The sequence below is a fragment of the Equus przewalskii genome, chromosome 18 (assembly GCF_037783145.1).
Source record: "Equus przewalskii isolate Varuska chromosome 18, EquPr2, whole genome shotgun sequence".
NCBI lineage: Eukaryota > Metazoa > Chordata > Mammalia > Perissodactyla > Equidae > Equus > Equus przewalskii.
Window position 1 is genome coordinate 27,971,371 of NC_091848.1, and position 16,934 is coordinate 27,988,304.

Here is a 16,934-nt window from a genome sequence, read left to right on the forward strand (position 1 = left end):
GTGGTGTAGGTCCATGCCTGGGAACCAAACCTGGCCCACCAAAATGGAGTGCACCAAACTTAACAACTAGGCCATGGGGCTGGCCCCTCCTTCCCATTTTAAAAAGCCTAACTCAGATCCCACTTTCTTCCTCATAACCTCTGACACCACCAGCTCATCCCGATCTCTCCCTTCTCTGCATCCTGACTCTGTTGACTGGGTGGTGTGCTGTGGTGACATGAGCCTAGGGTTTAGTGCCAGGAAGCCCTGCCCTATTTCTTACTGGTTGCATTATCCATCTTCACATGCAAAATAGGAATGATAACTTAGATAGTTATTTTAACGATTAAGATAAAGAGTATAGAGAATGCAGTAGTGTCTGGTTCACAGTAAAGGCTACAATGAATTGGTTAATGAGTAAATCAGTTAATTATGTTTTATTTCTCTGCTCCTTAATATATGCCTTTTTGTGGACTGATGTAATTATATCATATACCTCCAAACTATCTATCATAAAGCCAGAATCAAATATGACATGGGGGATACCTGTAGAAATCACTTAATATCACACGTTGTAGAGCCTCAGATTTGAATGGATCATAATCCAGCCCATCTTTCTTGTGATGTGGAAATGAGGTACTCAGATTTTTTAAGTGAATTCCCAAAGTGACGCACTTAGTGGAGAGCTGGCCCCAACCCTAAGTGGAGGTTTTTGGACTCATAGGCCTGAATTATTTGTATTCTCCTCTTGTTTGTTCCCCTTTTAGAAACTATCTGAAGGCTAAATCACAACTCACATTCTTACATCACCCATAGTCTTTATCTCATTGATGGATACTTGGTTGATATTTGTGGATTGATTGATTCATTCTTTGACTAGGCAGTAGGAATTCTCTGGAAACATCTATGGAGCACATACTATGGATAGGCTTATCACCCTTTTGATGCTGTTGTAAACATGCTAACGGTTTACCATGTACCACTTCTGTGCACTGACTCAGGATGGTGGGGAAAGGAAATGGGAGAGGAAGTTATATACATCTTGAGCAAATCAAGCTTTTCTATTTTTAGTCCTCGTTACTGTTTGGAAAGTACAGCCCCTGTTCATGGCAGTCTGGCATGTGTTTCCTTAGGGCCATTTCAAAAAAGAGGAAAAATAAATATGGGAATTTTTTGTAGTGAAAATAGTTACTCAGTGAAATCGCATAAGTTCCTTCTTTTTCTCTTGATGAAACCTCAAACCCACTAGGCACAGATTCCTCAACCTCAACTATGCATGTCAAAGGCTCCTGCAGAGTGGGAGACTGGAGTCAGCAAAGCCTAGAACAGTAAGATGTGCCCTTGTTCCTGAGATGGCAAGGCAAGGAAGGCAGGCGGAGGGAATGGAGGCACTCTTTCTTGATCAGTGGATGGACAGCTTGCCCAGCTACCAGATTGTTGCCCCCTGGAGAAAACTGAACATGGACTACGCAGATAGAGAGGCATACAGCTTATAACCCTTTGCTTAAGCTGTTCCTTCTGCCCGAGTATCTTTCTCTCTTTCTGCTGTCTGTGTCTGGTAAAAATTCCCCTGAATGACTTACAGCCACTCCCTCAATTCAAGTAAATGAATTACTTCTCTTTAGTAGTTTTGATGACAGTTTTGGGATTTTCTCAATCTGAGGCTGTATTAGTTACCATTAGGGAACAATAAAGAACTTTATGAAGGAGAATAAAATTACCTGATCTCTATGTAGATGGATTTCTACCATAGATCAGGACTTGACTGGTCCGAATTGGTGATGGTAGAATGGCTTGGGGTCGACTGCAGGAGTCTAGTGAGGCAGAAAAGGGCTTGAGCTGGAGCTATGGCCATGACCATGGTGAAGGGGAGCTGGGGTCCAGAGCAATTTGGAACAAGAGGGCTACAGGAAATGGACGAGTCCAGGATGCTTTGCAGGATCCTGACTTTTTTCAGGGGAGAAGTATTTGCTTCCTGTCCTAGTGTTTGACAAGTAGAATGATCCTTTGAAAAATCAGAACTTTGAGGCAAGTGTGATGTGAACTTTACTAGAGGAAATTTTGATATCACTGAGCAAAGATTCCCCCTCATTAATGAGAGAGACTGTACAGTCTCCAGACGTAAACAGCTCTGCCTAGATAACATTGTGGCGGTAGGGTGAGAATAATACATTGCTATAATTAATGCTAATTTGTGGTTATTGCTGTATTGTTGTCATTGTTTTTTAATTGAATATGTATTAAGCTCCAACAGGGTGCTATGAATAATGCCAACTTATAATTGATTTATCAGATCGCTCAGAAGACTTTATAAACACCAATAAGTGGAAACTCACAGCACCCCTTCGAGGTGGTAAACATTGTTGCCGTTTCTACAAATGAGGAGAAGTGAAGTAGGTTGTGTTTGTTCTGCTGGCATTGTGGGTGAGAACACAGAACTGTTGAACAAGAGAAAAGTGTTTTCCCTGTTCCTGGGAATTGGGTTAGAATATATTAGTAAAGAATTCTCCTTAAATGCATTCAGAGTTGTGGGATTTTAATTAAATTGTTCCAGTTATTGTTAGCGCTTGCATTAGTACCAGGCAACCAAATCCTAGACCAGCAGATTTCAGATTTAGTGTGGGAAAGAACTGGGCGAGGGATGAAGGGCTTGTTAAAGGCAAATTACTAAGCCTTGCTCCCAAAGGTTCAGATTTGGTAAATCTGGGAGCGAGATTAAGTCAGAAGTTTCCCTTTCATGGCCATCTGAGGTGCTTCTGTCCTGAGAGGAGGCTCAGCTTCCCTTCAAAACCCCAGCCTTTTCTTTCTTATGGGACCTGTCTTTGGCCACCAAGATGTAGCCTCACCCTGAGACCAAGACTTTTCATTTCATAGTTGTAGGGTCTCCTAGAACTCACCTAGGACGTCCTGTAATCCTCTCGTTTATAGAGCATACTAGCCAACATGTATAGAAGACCTACTGTATACTTTGCATTCTACTGGACACATGTTTCCCAGGTTGGAACCTTATCCCGCCTGGTTTTCAAAATGTCCCTGTGTGGTTTCTATTATTATTCCTCTATTTCATAGGAGGACACTAAAACCTGAGAGGTGCCATGACTTGGTCAAACACCTCACTACTTTACATCCTTTCAATTTAAATCCAGATGGGGGCCCGGTTTCCACTTTGAGTTTGAGCCACAGATGGGACAAAGCCTCTAGACCTGGTTTAAGTGGAATAGATCATAAAGAAAAAAGTTCACACTGGAACAGGGGAGAGGAAGGAAGGGAAGGGAGTAGTGACCGACTCAGGTTTTCTTTCTTCCTCTGTTATTTGTCTGGTTCTTTAATATAGACGAGGTAGTATTGCTAGGTAAATAGTAGTCATTTAATTATCGCTTGACTCTGAAAATTCTATGAAAAAGGAAACATTTCTCGGGAAAGGCTGAAGTGAGGTATGAGCAGAATTCTGAGCTGGAGAAAGGATTTTTAAGTTGTGATAAGAATAGCGAGGCTGGAGACCGATCATTCCTTGCCTCCTTTAGGTTTTCTTCAGCCTCTACCTAGGGAAATGACAGTCTTTTCAAAGCAGTCTGTTAGTTTGTATTTCTGAGGTCAAAGGCAGAAATGTTTGTCATCTTGTGGATTCACATTCACTCCCAATTAAGGTGAGATCAGTAGCTTTCTGATATGGTCCCGTACTCACTTTTTATCAATGGTAACCTTTTTCATAAAAATAGGAATTCCTGCTGGGAGTGTTGTTAATGTAAATTGTGCGCTGCCTAGAATATATGTGATTCACACCATGTGTTTGTTCCCACATCAACACTAAGTCCCAAGATACAATTACCCTGCCCACTCTCTCCTTCGTCATGGGGACCGTGTTTGTCCTTTAGATATCTGTACTCTGGATGCCAGCCAAGCTCCTTCTCTGCCTAGGGTTTGCACACCTGCGTAATCTGACCACAGCTGACCCTTTGAGTCTGATCTTCCTCTATTTTTACTTAAAAGAACACTTGCATTTGCCAAGTGTTAGTGCACATTGCAGCATTCCTCCTATATCTTTATGCTCATATGGTAAATATCTTAAATTTTTTTTCTCCATCCGAGATCTTCTTAATTCTTAGTGCATCCATGCAGCTCTCTCTGAGTTTTCTATTTAGCTACTCTCTCTCTCTCTCTCTCTCTCTCTCGTGTATGTGTGTGTGTGTGTGTGTGTGTGTGTGTCTGTGTGTCTGTGTGTGTCCTCTAGCATCTTGTGTTTCATATACTTTAATATTGACCTGTCTGTTTTGAGCCCTACGATATGGTTATTTTTGCATTACCGAACCTCTTTAATGCAATTGTAAGCACTTGGAGGGCAGAGAACCACTGATTTTCCTTCCTTCCATCCATCCATCCATCTTCCCTTTCCTTCCTTCCTTCCTTCTTTCCTTCCTTCCTTTCTTCCTTCCTTCCTCCCTCCCATCCTATCCTTTCTTTCTTTTAATGATTCCTGTCCTTCATATCAATGTGTCCTAAATATTTGATAAATGTTTATGGAAAAGTGAATGAAAACTGCTAAATGAGAAAGGAGAAGGCAAAAGAGAGGATGGGGGCTTAGCTTTTAACTGTAGTCACAGCCATGACCTATTCTGTGGTAATCTAATAGGTCTAGATAATCTCCCTTTGATGCTTGAAGGCAAGACCTTTCCCCTTCTACATTTCCAGCCTAGTGTCATGGAAAGTACAAGAGCTAGAGCTTTGGAGTGAAACATTTGAGTCCCAAATTCCGGTTCTTCTCATCACTACTTGAGTGACTTGGAAAAGTCTCTTTTTCTTTGAACTTTAGCATCCTCTTTTGTAAAATACGAATAATATTACCTACTACTTTCCAGGATTGCTGGGAGAATCCAGTGAGATAATATTTATGAAAGTGCTTTTCTAGACTGAGGCACTTCTCTGTTGACAGTGGCATGCAGACGGAGCCATGATTTTCTTTTCCCATGTTCTCGGAAGGAGTTGTGTCCCAGGCTGTGTATACTAGACTAGGTAACTGACTAGTAATGCTACTGGCACATAACATATTGCCCAGAGTGTGTTGGGACAACAGTTTCAACCAAGAGAAAATGATGAACAGATTTAGGATGATTATTAGTGAGCTAATGCATCTTTTATTGTTAGAAGATATGATTCCTACCGTTTTAGATAATTTCCCCCTCATCTTTTTCATTCTTAGCCATTGAGATAAGACATGACGTGTGTTTTGTCTTTTCCCCTCCTGCCTGCTTGCTAGGATGTTGTCACTCTCACTTATCTTTTTCCATTTCCATTAATCAGCTAGTGACTCTCAAAACAATGTAACCGAATGCAGCTTCCTCTATAAAGTTGTTATTGGTGACCATTTTTTGAAACGGGTATTTCAAATTATATCTTGTTAGTATCTGATCTGTATCTTCTGTATTTTCAACTATCAAAGAAACACTTACACTAAATAGAAACAGGTTAATCTGGTTCCAGTAAGTGGCTATAAGTGAAAAAAATATCATCACCACCAACAGAAAATTTTAAGCTCCTTATAATGTTACATAGGTTACATTTATGCGACCTTGTTAGAATAACAGAACTTTTAAACTAGAAGAAAACATAAAGATTAAGTCTAAACCCCTCATTTTGCTGTTGGAAAAAAACAAGCTTAGAAAGAAAAAGGGATTTGCCCCGGTCACGCTACTGAATTATGGCAGAACCAGGGCAAAATGCCCAGTTTATTGTTTCTCTACTGTCCTTACTTATGCGTCCACCTCCGTGTTCACTAAAAAGAATTCTGTGGTCGCACTGGATAGGTAATAAGTATCACTTTTTTGGGGTCAATCTTTCTAAGTTTTCAGAGTTCTCTTCTGACATTAACATACTTATAGGTTTATTGGAGAAAAATGCCAATACTGTCTTCTGTTACTTGACGGTGAGTTTTGAACAGGAGGACTGGGACTACGAAACATTGATTCAAGTCTTCTTGTTGCATCCTTATCACTTGGCTCTTTGACCATTAGCAAATCACTTCAGCTTTCTGGTCCTTTGTTTCCTTTTGGTACAATCATGGGATCGTAATAGATGCCAGCAAAGATTCTTCCTGTCTCCAGTGTCTGTGACTCTAAGCGTCTCCACCTGTCCTGACTTTACTGTAGCACTTGTTTGCACCAGTGTGTCCGTGTAGCATTCTGAGCTGGCTTGAGGATGGACTCTGCTCCGTGTCTAACTTGTTGATCTTGTCCCACCAGTGAGACTGGAAATCCTCTGACAGCGCCTGTGTTCCTTTTTCCTATAAAGTTTCCTCATCTGGAAGGTGGGACACGAGTAACTTTCCACTTATTTCATAGGTTCTTAAAAAGAACAGTTGAAATGATGTATGAGATATTGCTTTGGAGAAGATGTTTCACAGTATAAGGTGTTCAGGTTTTAGTTCTATTTCAGCCCCCTCCCTGAATTATTACCCCAGATAGCTAAATAACCTCTTTGGGGGAATTTTATTACCTTGAAATGAAAGTGTTGGATTAGCTGCTTAAATTCCCCTTCCAGCTCTAATAGGTCTAACTCGTGAGCCTGAGTTACCTTTGCTATGCTTACCATCTATAATCTATTCATACTTTCCGAAACATCGTTTATCTGCAAGTCCTGATTGATGCTGCTTAGCACATAGAATCAGAGCCACAAATGTTTAAAGGAATTTCTCACCCCTTATCCACTTCGATGGCATGACCCTTTGCTTTATAACTCTGACTACCTGACGTGAAATTCTTGACATGGGAAGTGAACACTTTCTTAGGTTTTCAATTTTGGTAACATTTTAGCAGGTCACGAAAAGATGCAAGGAGAAAAAGTTTGAGGATGATAAGCCAATGTATAAGTTAACATCGAATTTCTAAGTATTCAAACCTTTGTTTCTGTTTATTTCTATTGAGTTGTTGAACAACGTGAGAAAGTGGCTTCTGAAATTTATTAGGCCCCGACTCATCGGCCCTGTATTATCATAACGCAAAATAAGAAAACTATTTTACTTGAGATTTTAAAACAAAATCAATAGCAAAAATACCTGGCATGGTCTATTTTCTACTGCATGCTACAGTGGGGACCAAAAATTATTTTAGTCAGTCTATTTAATTCATAGGTTCAAACAATTATTGTTCTTCTCTCCCCTTCCCCCAAATTAATATTTCCTTACTGGAAGACCAAACTATTTTTTTCTCTGCCTTTTAAAACTTGTGGTACTTATATTATTTTGTGTTAATTGTATTGTGCAAAGCATTCCTGGGAAAGTTTCCATGATCCTAGATGATTTTGTGGATATCTTTATAGATATTTCACTTGGATGGTACCCTCTATTTACATACACACAGGCACACACAGAGTGCAGAAAAGGCAGCTTGCTATAGTGTTTACTAAACTATGTATGTGGACTGACTGACAAGGTGGCTCCTGTTTCTCCATCTATCGCTTGCCTAGAAAATCTGCAACAATAATTTTCAAACTATCTTTTGTAGAAGTGCTTCAGGGGACATTGCTGAAGGCAATGGGGAGGACCCAGTGAGTGGAACCCTAGGCTTCCCCTGCTTGTACTTGAACCTGAGCAGCTCTGTGTTTATCTCTTTTAAATAACGGGGTTCCAGGTAGGATTTCCTTTTCACCAGAGGCTTCTGCTGCTTTAAGAAAGACATACCACGGGCCAGCTCCATGGTATATTAAGTTCCCCGAGCTCCGCTTCAGTGGCCCAGGTTTGTCAGTTCAGATCCTGGGCACAAACCTACACCACTCATCAGCTGTATTGTGATGGTAACCCACATACAAAATAGAGGAAGATTGGCAACAAATGTTAGCTCAGGACCAATCTTCCTCAGCGCACACACACAAAAAAGGCATACCAGATGTCTATTTTACTGTCAAATAATTAATATTCTTGTGGTTATACTTATAGTTCTTATTTTATCAATGGATAGATGGGTAATATATGTATTTTTTCATGTTACTGTGTAGCCATTCTCATTCAAAATGACTTTTATTTTAATCGTAAGGGGCTACTTTAAGAGTACATTATCAATATTATTTATATTTTATAAAGATTAGAATAAAGCTACTATTCTACTTCGAATAGTAAAAATATTGTCTCAATTTTGAATGCTACGGTGTTTGCTCCCAAGGTGGCTTTTGGAGGCACCGTTCCACTGCCCTTGACCTGTGGGGTCAATGAATCTTCTAAGATAATAAGGAGACTCAGGTTTTACCCTGGTTTTGCACATTAGAAAAGTTGAGTTGTATTTCTCTCAGCCATTAGATAATAAGCATCTTAGAGAAGGGAATTGTTTTTGTTTTTAAGTCATGATTTTACAGAGAATCTCAAAGAACATGGTATATTTTGTATCACTAGGCAGATGTGAAGGTAATGTATACAGTAGACTGTAAACCTCATGCCTTCTTTAGACTGCATGCTACTTGGCACAAACTGTTTCCCAGAGCAGCGTAGGAGAAGAGCCATTCACACAAACCAACAGGAGAGTTCTCCTCTGAGCATTGCTATCCTAGAGAATTAGACAAAGAAGACTCAGTTATCAGATCAGCTGGGTTATCAGTAACGTTTTCATGGAGGAGAATGCATTTGGTCAGATAGATGACTGGAACGGCATGTCCTTCACCTAAATGATTGGGAAGGAGAGTGCACAACTCAACATGAACAAAAGCATTTTTTTTCTCTTCCAACATATTGGGTCTCATTCAATAAAGTGACATTTCTATTAGACAAAATAGGCCATATTTTCTATAATTCCCACTACTGAATGCTGCCTTTCTCAGCCTGACGTTAACTGAATCAGTGTGATGCAGGTGCTCATATTATATAGCATGGGGGATTATATTAAGCAGCAATGCTACTGTTTCCATCTTTATTTTTAGCCAGATCTCTCTTACCCATTATTTGGATTGTCTGTTGGTATTTTCGTGGCATCATTAACCATGTAACATGACGTAGATTGCTTTTAAGATAAAAGTTTATAAATTCACTTCTGTTCACACACACACATACACACATTCACACACTTACTCTTTTGAATGTTCATTGTGTTAGAAATCTACTTAGAGCAGTGATTCTCTAAGTGTAATCCTCAGACCAGCCCCATCAGCATTACCTGGGAACTTGTTAGAAATATAAGTTCTTGGGCCACACCCAAGATCTAAGGAATCTGAAACTCTGGGTGGGGTCCAGTGATCTGTGTTTTAACAAGCGCTCCAGGTGGTTCTATACAGGCTAAAGTTTGAGAACCTCTGATCTAGAGTTATGTTCTTCACAATTAATTCATAGCGTCATCACATGTGTTAAGAAGTACAAGAGCCTCATAACTGAAGCCCCCAGCAGTGAGTTTTACTTTGAGTCAAAATATTTTTAGAAATTATATAGTCAATTGTATGTCAGCCAAAGCATTTATTTTGAGGCTATGGTCAAGGTAATAATTGTGTAGTTAACATTTATTGAATACTTATGATGTGAGCAGTACTTGACATGTATGAACTTGTTTAATCTTTACAACTGCAAGATGAACTGAGACCCAGAGAGTTTAGGTAATTTGCCTAAGGTCACAGAACTGGCGAGTGGCAGATCCAGATTTCAAAGCCCTACAGTCTTACTCCAGAGACTTCACCACTAGCCTGTTTGTGTTAGGATAGCTTTGGGAGGAAAATTTAATTTAAATGATCACAAACAAAAAAATCCGTTGATTATATACTTATCCTCATCAAAGATAGAAAGATGATAGATAAACAAAAAACAGATCCTTAATTTTGTTGTTTATAGATAGTATAGCTTTTTTTAATCCCTTTTGTTATCGCCAACTGTTGTTTTTCTTACTGATATTAGACATAAAGGAATAAAGAACTTAACTGACCATAAAAGAAAATAAAAATGAAATGAAATTCATGCTGCGTTCTTAATGCTTAAGTAATACCATTGAAAAGAAAATCAAAATTGTATGCAAAAAAATGTACTGTTTTGGGTTGTAACCTTCTAGGTTTCCTTAAGATGAAATAGTTTTATATTCCTAAGCTATCAGGGCAAGCTTTTGTTTTCTAATGAATCACAAAACAAAGCCCAGGCTTGGGTAGGAGCTGGCAGTCCCTTGGTGTTACACCTGGAGTCTGGAGGAAATTGTTGAGCTTGTGAAACACGATTTAAAAATCAAGGGTTTAGTATTTCTACCATCAGGTTTTCTCGCTGATTATTTGGTTTCTTTCTCAGGTCTGTTTTGAGCAGTCACATACAAATCTTGGCTCTTCAGATCCCCCTTCTGTGCTGTGTCAGTGAGATTGCTTGGCCACATCAAAGATTCCGGAGGTTGTTGCTGATTCGGTCAGGCTCATGCATATTTTGAGTCTGACACTGGGTATTGGCTCTAATTCTAGGATGTAAACGTCTTAGAGGAAAGACTGGTTCTTAATTAACTAGACAATTCCCTTTGATTGTTTGTTTTTCTTAACAGCTTGAACAAGAATTCCCTTTTAACAATGTTGATTTGATCTTCAGGTTCCTGATGTTTTTAATAGCAGAGGACTTTGCAATTAGTCCTGTTCCCCTACCTCAAAATGGAAATGAATACTTAATAAATAAATTGTTATTATGCTATGCAGGATCCATTTATTTCCATTCATTAATAATGAAGACTCTCACCATTTTGCAACGACCAATGCAATAATCAATTCAAGTAGGGTCATCTCTGGATGGTAAAACCATTGGGTGAAAGGTTCTTGATGAGCAGAAGATTAGCAGAGTCTCAAAGTATTATCTCACAGATGGTTTATTGATTTAAAAGGGAAGAGGCGCTTTTACAGTGGAGAAATATGGTGGACACCACCTTAGTCAAGTCATCAAACTTAGCATCACCAAACTGGGCCGAACTGATGTTGTGAGTTTCCTGATGTGATGCAGTGGGAAAGATACAGTATTAAGCATGTGATATCCCCACGAAACTTGTTTAATCTGAATGTAATCATTAGACAAAGGCAGATTGTTGAACGTTTTATAAGACACTTGGCCTGAATTCTTAAAAAAAAAAAGTCAGTTTCATGAAAGACAAAAATAGGCTAGGGACCTGTTTTAAATTAAAAGAGACTAAAAAGACATGTCACTTCCATGTGTGATCTCTGGTTGGATTCTGGATGGACATCAACAACAACAGATAAAAGGACATTGTTGTGACTGCTGGTGAAACGTGAGCACGCATGTATATTAGATAGTACTGCACCCATGTTAAACTCCTTAGGCGTGATAAAGGTATTGAAAAATTAGGCATTCTTAGGATATGCAAACTGACGTATATGGAGGGGAAGTTTCTGCTACTTTCAAATGGTTTAACTGCAATAACAAACATCTCTATGTATTCTGTTTATTATTAGAGAGAGAGTGAGCACAAGTACGGCAAAGTGTTGGGCGTTGATGAATCTGGGTGAAGGGTTTGTGGGTGGAGTTCATTACGCTACTTGTTCAACTTTTATAAAAATATTTTTTAAAATAAGATATTTAGATATAAAGAAAAAATGAATAAATAAATAAATACAAATGAATACTCTTCATAACTCACTACTGGTACTCCTTGTCTATCACCTGTAGTTAGTGGATTAGCAATATTTGAGTACAAGCACGACCTATCTAAAGTCAGACTTTTGAAAATGGCCTCATATGCTGTACATTTTGGTTCTGGGTTCTGTTTTACAGTCAATTCCTATATATTTACAATGGGGGAGTCATCACCCTGTAATTCTACTAGTGATGCTAAGAATTATGATTTTCCAAGTTATAATAAGCCCCAGTTCTGGTTTGAATAGTTTTTGTTACCTACATATTTATTGAATGAATGAAAATAAGTTTCTTACAGAAAACAATATCTTATGAATGGCTTATTCATGCAGGTGTTGTAATTGTTAGTAGAAGGACACAGTCACTGGACACCTTTTATTCTCCACCTCTCATCCTCTCGTCCCATTTTCATGCACTAGCTGTTGCTGCAACAACCACTTCTGCATAGATATGACCTGGCAGCACCTTGCCTCTGCTGCAATACCTTTCTCCAACTTTCTGTCCTGGGGCTTCTCTGCCACCATCTACTTCTTGGGACAAATGTGAGGGAGTTTATAACCCCATAGGCAATTCCCAGCCAATGGAGAACTGGAGCCTGAGGATGGATACTCTCCAGTCCTTCAATACTGTTTCTTGGGATTGATTCCCCAAATAAATGACCTGCATTTAAGCTTTTGTCTCTGGCTTTGCTTTTTGGAAGAACCTGGACTAAGACAGTGGAATCTCTCTAGTTATGTTTGAAGAGTATGAGAATTGTTATTATTACTATGACTGCTTTATAGCTGTTCATGTGGTATCTAGAAAAAGCATTAAGCAAAGAGTCAGGAGAATCTTCTTCATTGTTATTTGGGCTCAGGCAGGTCATTGAGCCATCAGGTGACTGGTAAAGCTACAGTGAGAGAGAGTTAAGGAGAAGACTTGTAGGTATGTATGTAGGATTCTGTCAGCTGGTTATAGGACTGCGGCTTCTGGTATCTAGTATAAAGTGTGGAGAGTAGCAAGAGAGTTCCTGAATCTAAAGGTGCTGAGAGAATAGATGAGAGTACTGAGAGAAGGATTGGTGGTGGGACTTGGGCACGACTTCAGTTATTTGAACTGAGACATAAAATAGACACTCCATGGTAAGAAAGAGGCCTCTTCTATTCCATAATGGAGATAAAAATGGAAGGAACAAAGCTCTTATCAGAAGGTCAAGTAGAGCAGCAAAGGGAATCTTCGTGCAAAATCCCACAGTATTAGGCTGGAGCTTACTAAATTGCATCAACCTAATAAGAGAAACTAAAATAGGGGATAGTTCCAACTCAGAGGGAAGGGTAAATAAGGAGCTGGATACCAGTTGAAGTCTTACCTGCACAGGCTGGTTGCGCACGATAATTACGTGTTTCACTGCATAGCTCAGGGTAATTCTGTGACTTTTGAGTCTCTGTAGTTAGATATCCCAGTGACTTAGGGCAGGGGCCGTTGAAGTGCTTTCTGCTAGAGTAAAGTACAGATTTTGAAGACCTGATTAAATCCTGTCTCTTTACTCATACCCCAAGGGAACACTTAATGAATGATGCTCCCCTTAAAAAGAAGAATAATTAACAATAGCTATATTATTCATATTAATTTATAGTTACTGGTTGCTATAATTAATGCTATTTATGAAAATCATCATAATTATAGCACTTTACAATTTACAAAGTATTTTCCCATCCATTTTCTTATCTGAATCTTGTAACATCCCTCTGGCTTGGGGAGGGCAAGGTATGTTCTCCTAGTTTTATGGATGAGGAAACCATGGCCCAGGGAAAAAATTAACCAGACTCCAATCCCCCATCCCTACCAACATGTGGTGTTAGCTATGGGTATATGGAAAAACGCCTGCAAATTCATGTTTATTATAATGTTTTATATCTGCATGTGAGAGAATCAGGTGCATACACTTCTCAGTTGCCTTCCAACACTATAATGTCCTGCTTTGCCTTGTTGTACTAGGACCCATTGCCAGAATGTTCAGGTGAATTTTAAATGTTAGCAGGATTTTTTTCTTTAAAACACCACAATATTTTATAGTTATTAATATGCATTGGAATAAGGATGAGATCACCTCTGATAGAGAGATTAGCACTTTGAAAACATGTGTTCCTAGGACAAAGACCCACTGGCCTTATAGGGCTTGGTCAAACGGGAAATTCAGACTCTGAGAAAACATAACCAACCTGTCATTTCAGTTTTTCCATTTTTGGCTATGGCTGGGGAACTGAGGAAAATGTCTCAATTTTTGCAAAGTCAGCCTTCAAATGTGGGCCTTACAGTGTGAAATACACAGACACATACTCGTGTGCACACACGCACACTGAGCCTTTTGGTTCTCTATTTCCCACTGTGTACTTTGTATGTTAGAGCGTCTCCTGTTCCTGTTGTACCTCCAGGTGCTTTTACCCAAAAGATATTGATATGAAAAAGGTTACTGGCTAGACCTGTTGCAGAGTCTGTCATTATTTATTCATTTATTTACTCAAAATATTTATTGAACACTTCCGTGGATCAGGCCCTGAGCAAGATTCTGGGGAAACAGCAAGGTGTGAAACAAAGTCCTTGCCCTCATGAAGCTTACATTCTCCTGGAGAAACTGAAGATAGACAGCCAAATATGCATAAAAGATAATGTTGGACAGTGATAGATATTATGAGAAAAAATAAACAAAACTGGGTGAGGGGTTAGAGTGCCAAAGCAGGGTCATACAAATATATCCAGAGTGAGAAAACGAAGAGGAGGCTGCTTTAGATTAAATAGGTTCTAGGACTCAAGAAAGGTAGTTTGGGGAGCAAGCTACCAGGGGAATAGGAACAAGTGGTATTAATGGGCGATTCTATTATGCTATCATTGCCTGATGCTGCATAGTCACTAAAAAGATAAATTTACCTAGAGAATTGTAAGATTTAATGCTGGCTTGTCAGAGTACCCTATTTTTTGTTGTTGCAGAGGATATTCTGGTTTCTTGGCTCATGCTTTTTCTAAACTATTCCAGACCGTATCCTGATATTTAACTTCCTTAGACAAGTTCAGTGGAGTTGATTAGATTACGCTGACTTTCCATTATTTCATTCGGGTAGGGTCTTGCTGCAGATACAGTTTTGTTTCTTGGTGGAGTTTTATGAGACATCCCCATTACAATCCATGATCATCATTACTGTGTTACCTTAAAATATTATTGTAATTCACCCTGCTTCCAAATCTTAGGATCCCCTCACTTTATATTTCCTTGCCTTTCACTTCAGGAAAACTGTTTATCTTGGTTTTCCCAAGCCTGCTCACAGTTCTTGGGAATGCCCTGTGGCGGTGTTATTGCCTTCTACTTGCCCGATATTGATTCTGAGTGAAGGTGGAGGTCAGTGCTTCTGATAACACTAGGAATTGACATATGCAATCCATAGATGGCCAGCTTCATAATCAGTGGTCACCACCCCATGCTTCCTCTGCAGCCACATGGCTAGAACCCTGAGCAGCCTCATTCTAGTTCACTTTTGGGCATATCACTTAGGACTTGTCATCTCTCTTTCACATGGACACACCTAATATCCACTGATCCCGCTCCTGGACTGTAAGCTTCCTACCCCTTCCCCTTCCTGCGCCGAGTAGGATGTCGTCATTCTGTGCAATGGTTCCTGAACACAAAGAACTTGCAATGTCTCCCCAGCTGGATCTGAATCTTGACTACAAGGCTGGAGGCATTTATTTCCTTTTACTTGTATATTCATCAAAAAAAAAAAAAAAGCCACTGAATAAGTGTGCGACATTAAGGAAAATCACCTCATCTCTTTCAGTTTTCTTACTTGTCTAAAAGGGATAATTCTACTCTGGACTACTTCACCAAGATTTTATAAAAGCTAAAAAAACCAAAAAATAAGATGCAGGAAAGCTTGGATGAAGCCACAGTCTAACTTGAGAAATGTGATCTCAGACTGATATCAATGGAAACTGGAAATTTCCTTTTTTAACACGTCTGTGTTCCTTCCAACAGGGAAATCCTGGAGGCAAGACACTTGAGGAGAGACGCTCCAGCCTGGATGCTGAGATAGACTCGTTGACGAGCATCCTGGCTGATCTTGAGTGCAGCTCCCCCTACAAGCCTCGGCCCCCACAGGTAAGAGTTGGCCGTGATGGTCTCTGCATTGCCAGCCACAGGTACTCTACAAGTTTCACAAACAAGCTGCTTCATATAGCCCTTTCATTCTTTTTTGTTCTTCTCAGAGTCAACAGTCTACCTTGTCTTTTTGTTTAATATCAACATGTATTTGTTAACAGACAGAAACTTCTTAAATGATTTTATTAGTATTTGCTTTAAAATAACATAACAGCGTTATACAAAAATGCTATGAAAATTAAATCTCTTCTTATTCCATTGGCCCGCTCTCTTTCTGGTTTTGCCCATATGGATGTTTTGTTCCATGTTGGTATAGTCTTCACCAATGTGGTTCAACATGGCCATGTTCAAGTTAAGGTGAAGTTATGTCTTTTGTAAAGAAATTCCTTATGTGTTGGATATCAAGGTGGCATCCATTTTTGGGCTGTTTTTCATAAGTAATGCTGTGAGGGACATGTTCGTGTCTATTTTCTTTGGAGCTCTTTCCCTGGCTCAGATCCTCAGAGTGGGATTTCTACCTTGAGGAGTATGACCACCTTCGTTACTTTCTTTCCAAAGGTTGTGAATAGCTTATACTGGCACCAACAGTTTGAATGTACCAGTTTCTCCTCAGCCTCACCGGAATTTGGTGATAGCAATGAATCTGTGTTTTTCAAGTGCAAGTAGTGACTCACTGTCCATTTTTCTGTGCATTTTTTTTTTTTTTTTGCTTACTTTGGAACTTGGCTATTTTTCTGCATCTTAGTTTGTTATCTACCTTTCAGAAGCCGATTTTCCTCTGCTAGTAGTCATTCGCTGCCTTGCTCAGGTCTTGAGAAGGTAATGGCAACTTGATTTCAGGGCTTCCAAGTCCTCAGGGACAGCCAGCAGAACTCTAGATGCAAACATTGCCGTGGCACTGTTGTCGCTGTGTTGTTTGACTCTTGCATGATGCCTGACTGACTAAGTGACAGTGCACACGGCACTCTGAGTCTCGCTCCTGTTCTTAAACAGCAGTTCCTATATTCACAATGTTCCTTTCACAAATTAAAAACCAATCTTGCTTCTCTGCTGTCAGTCATTTCAACACAGAACTGCACGTAAGGTGGCAGTGCTTTCCTCTTTAGACATATTCCCATTACCTTTCCTAGACACATAATGGAACTGTCATCTACTTGGAGGCACAAGGCAAAACAGACTAGAGTTTAGGGCTTCCTTAGCTATCTACAGACTTGCCAGTGGTGAAAATGCACTTCGTTTCTGAAAACATGCACTGAG

The 16,934-nt window shown here is 39.6% G+C and overlaps 1 protein-coding gene across 13 annotated transcripts in view; it reads left to right on the forward strand.

Moving 5' to 3' along the window:
• LPP (LIM domain containing preferred translocation partner in lipoma) overlaps positions 1 to 16,934 on the forward strand; it is a 637,427-nt gene that overhangs the window by 301,473 nt on the left and 319,020 nt on the right. For all 13 annotated transcript variants that reach the window (XM_070583407.1, XM_070583403.1, XM_070583408.1 and 10 more), the window contains one exon: positions 15,555 to 15,677. In XM_070583407.1, coding sequence (XP_070439508.1) covers positions 15,555 to 15,677 — 123 coding nt within the window. The remainder of the gene's footprint in view (positions 1 to 15,554; positions 15,678 to 16,934) is intronic.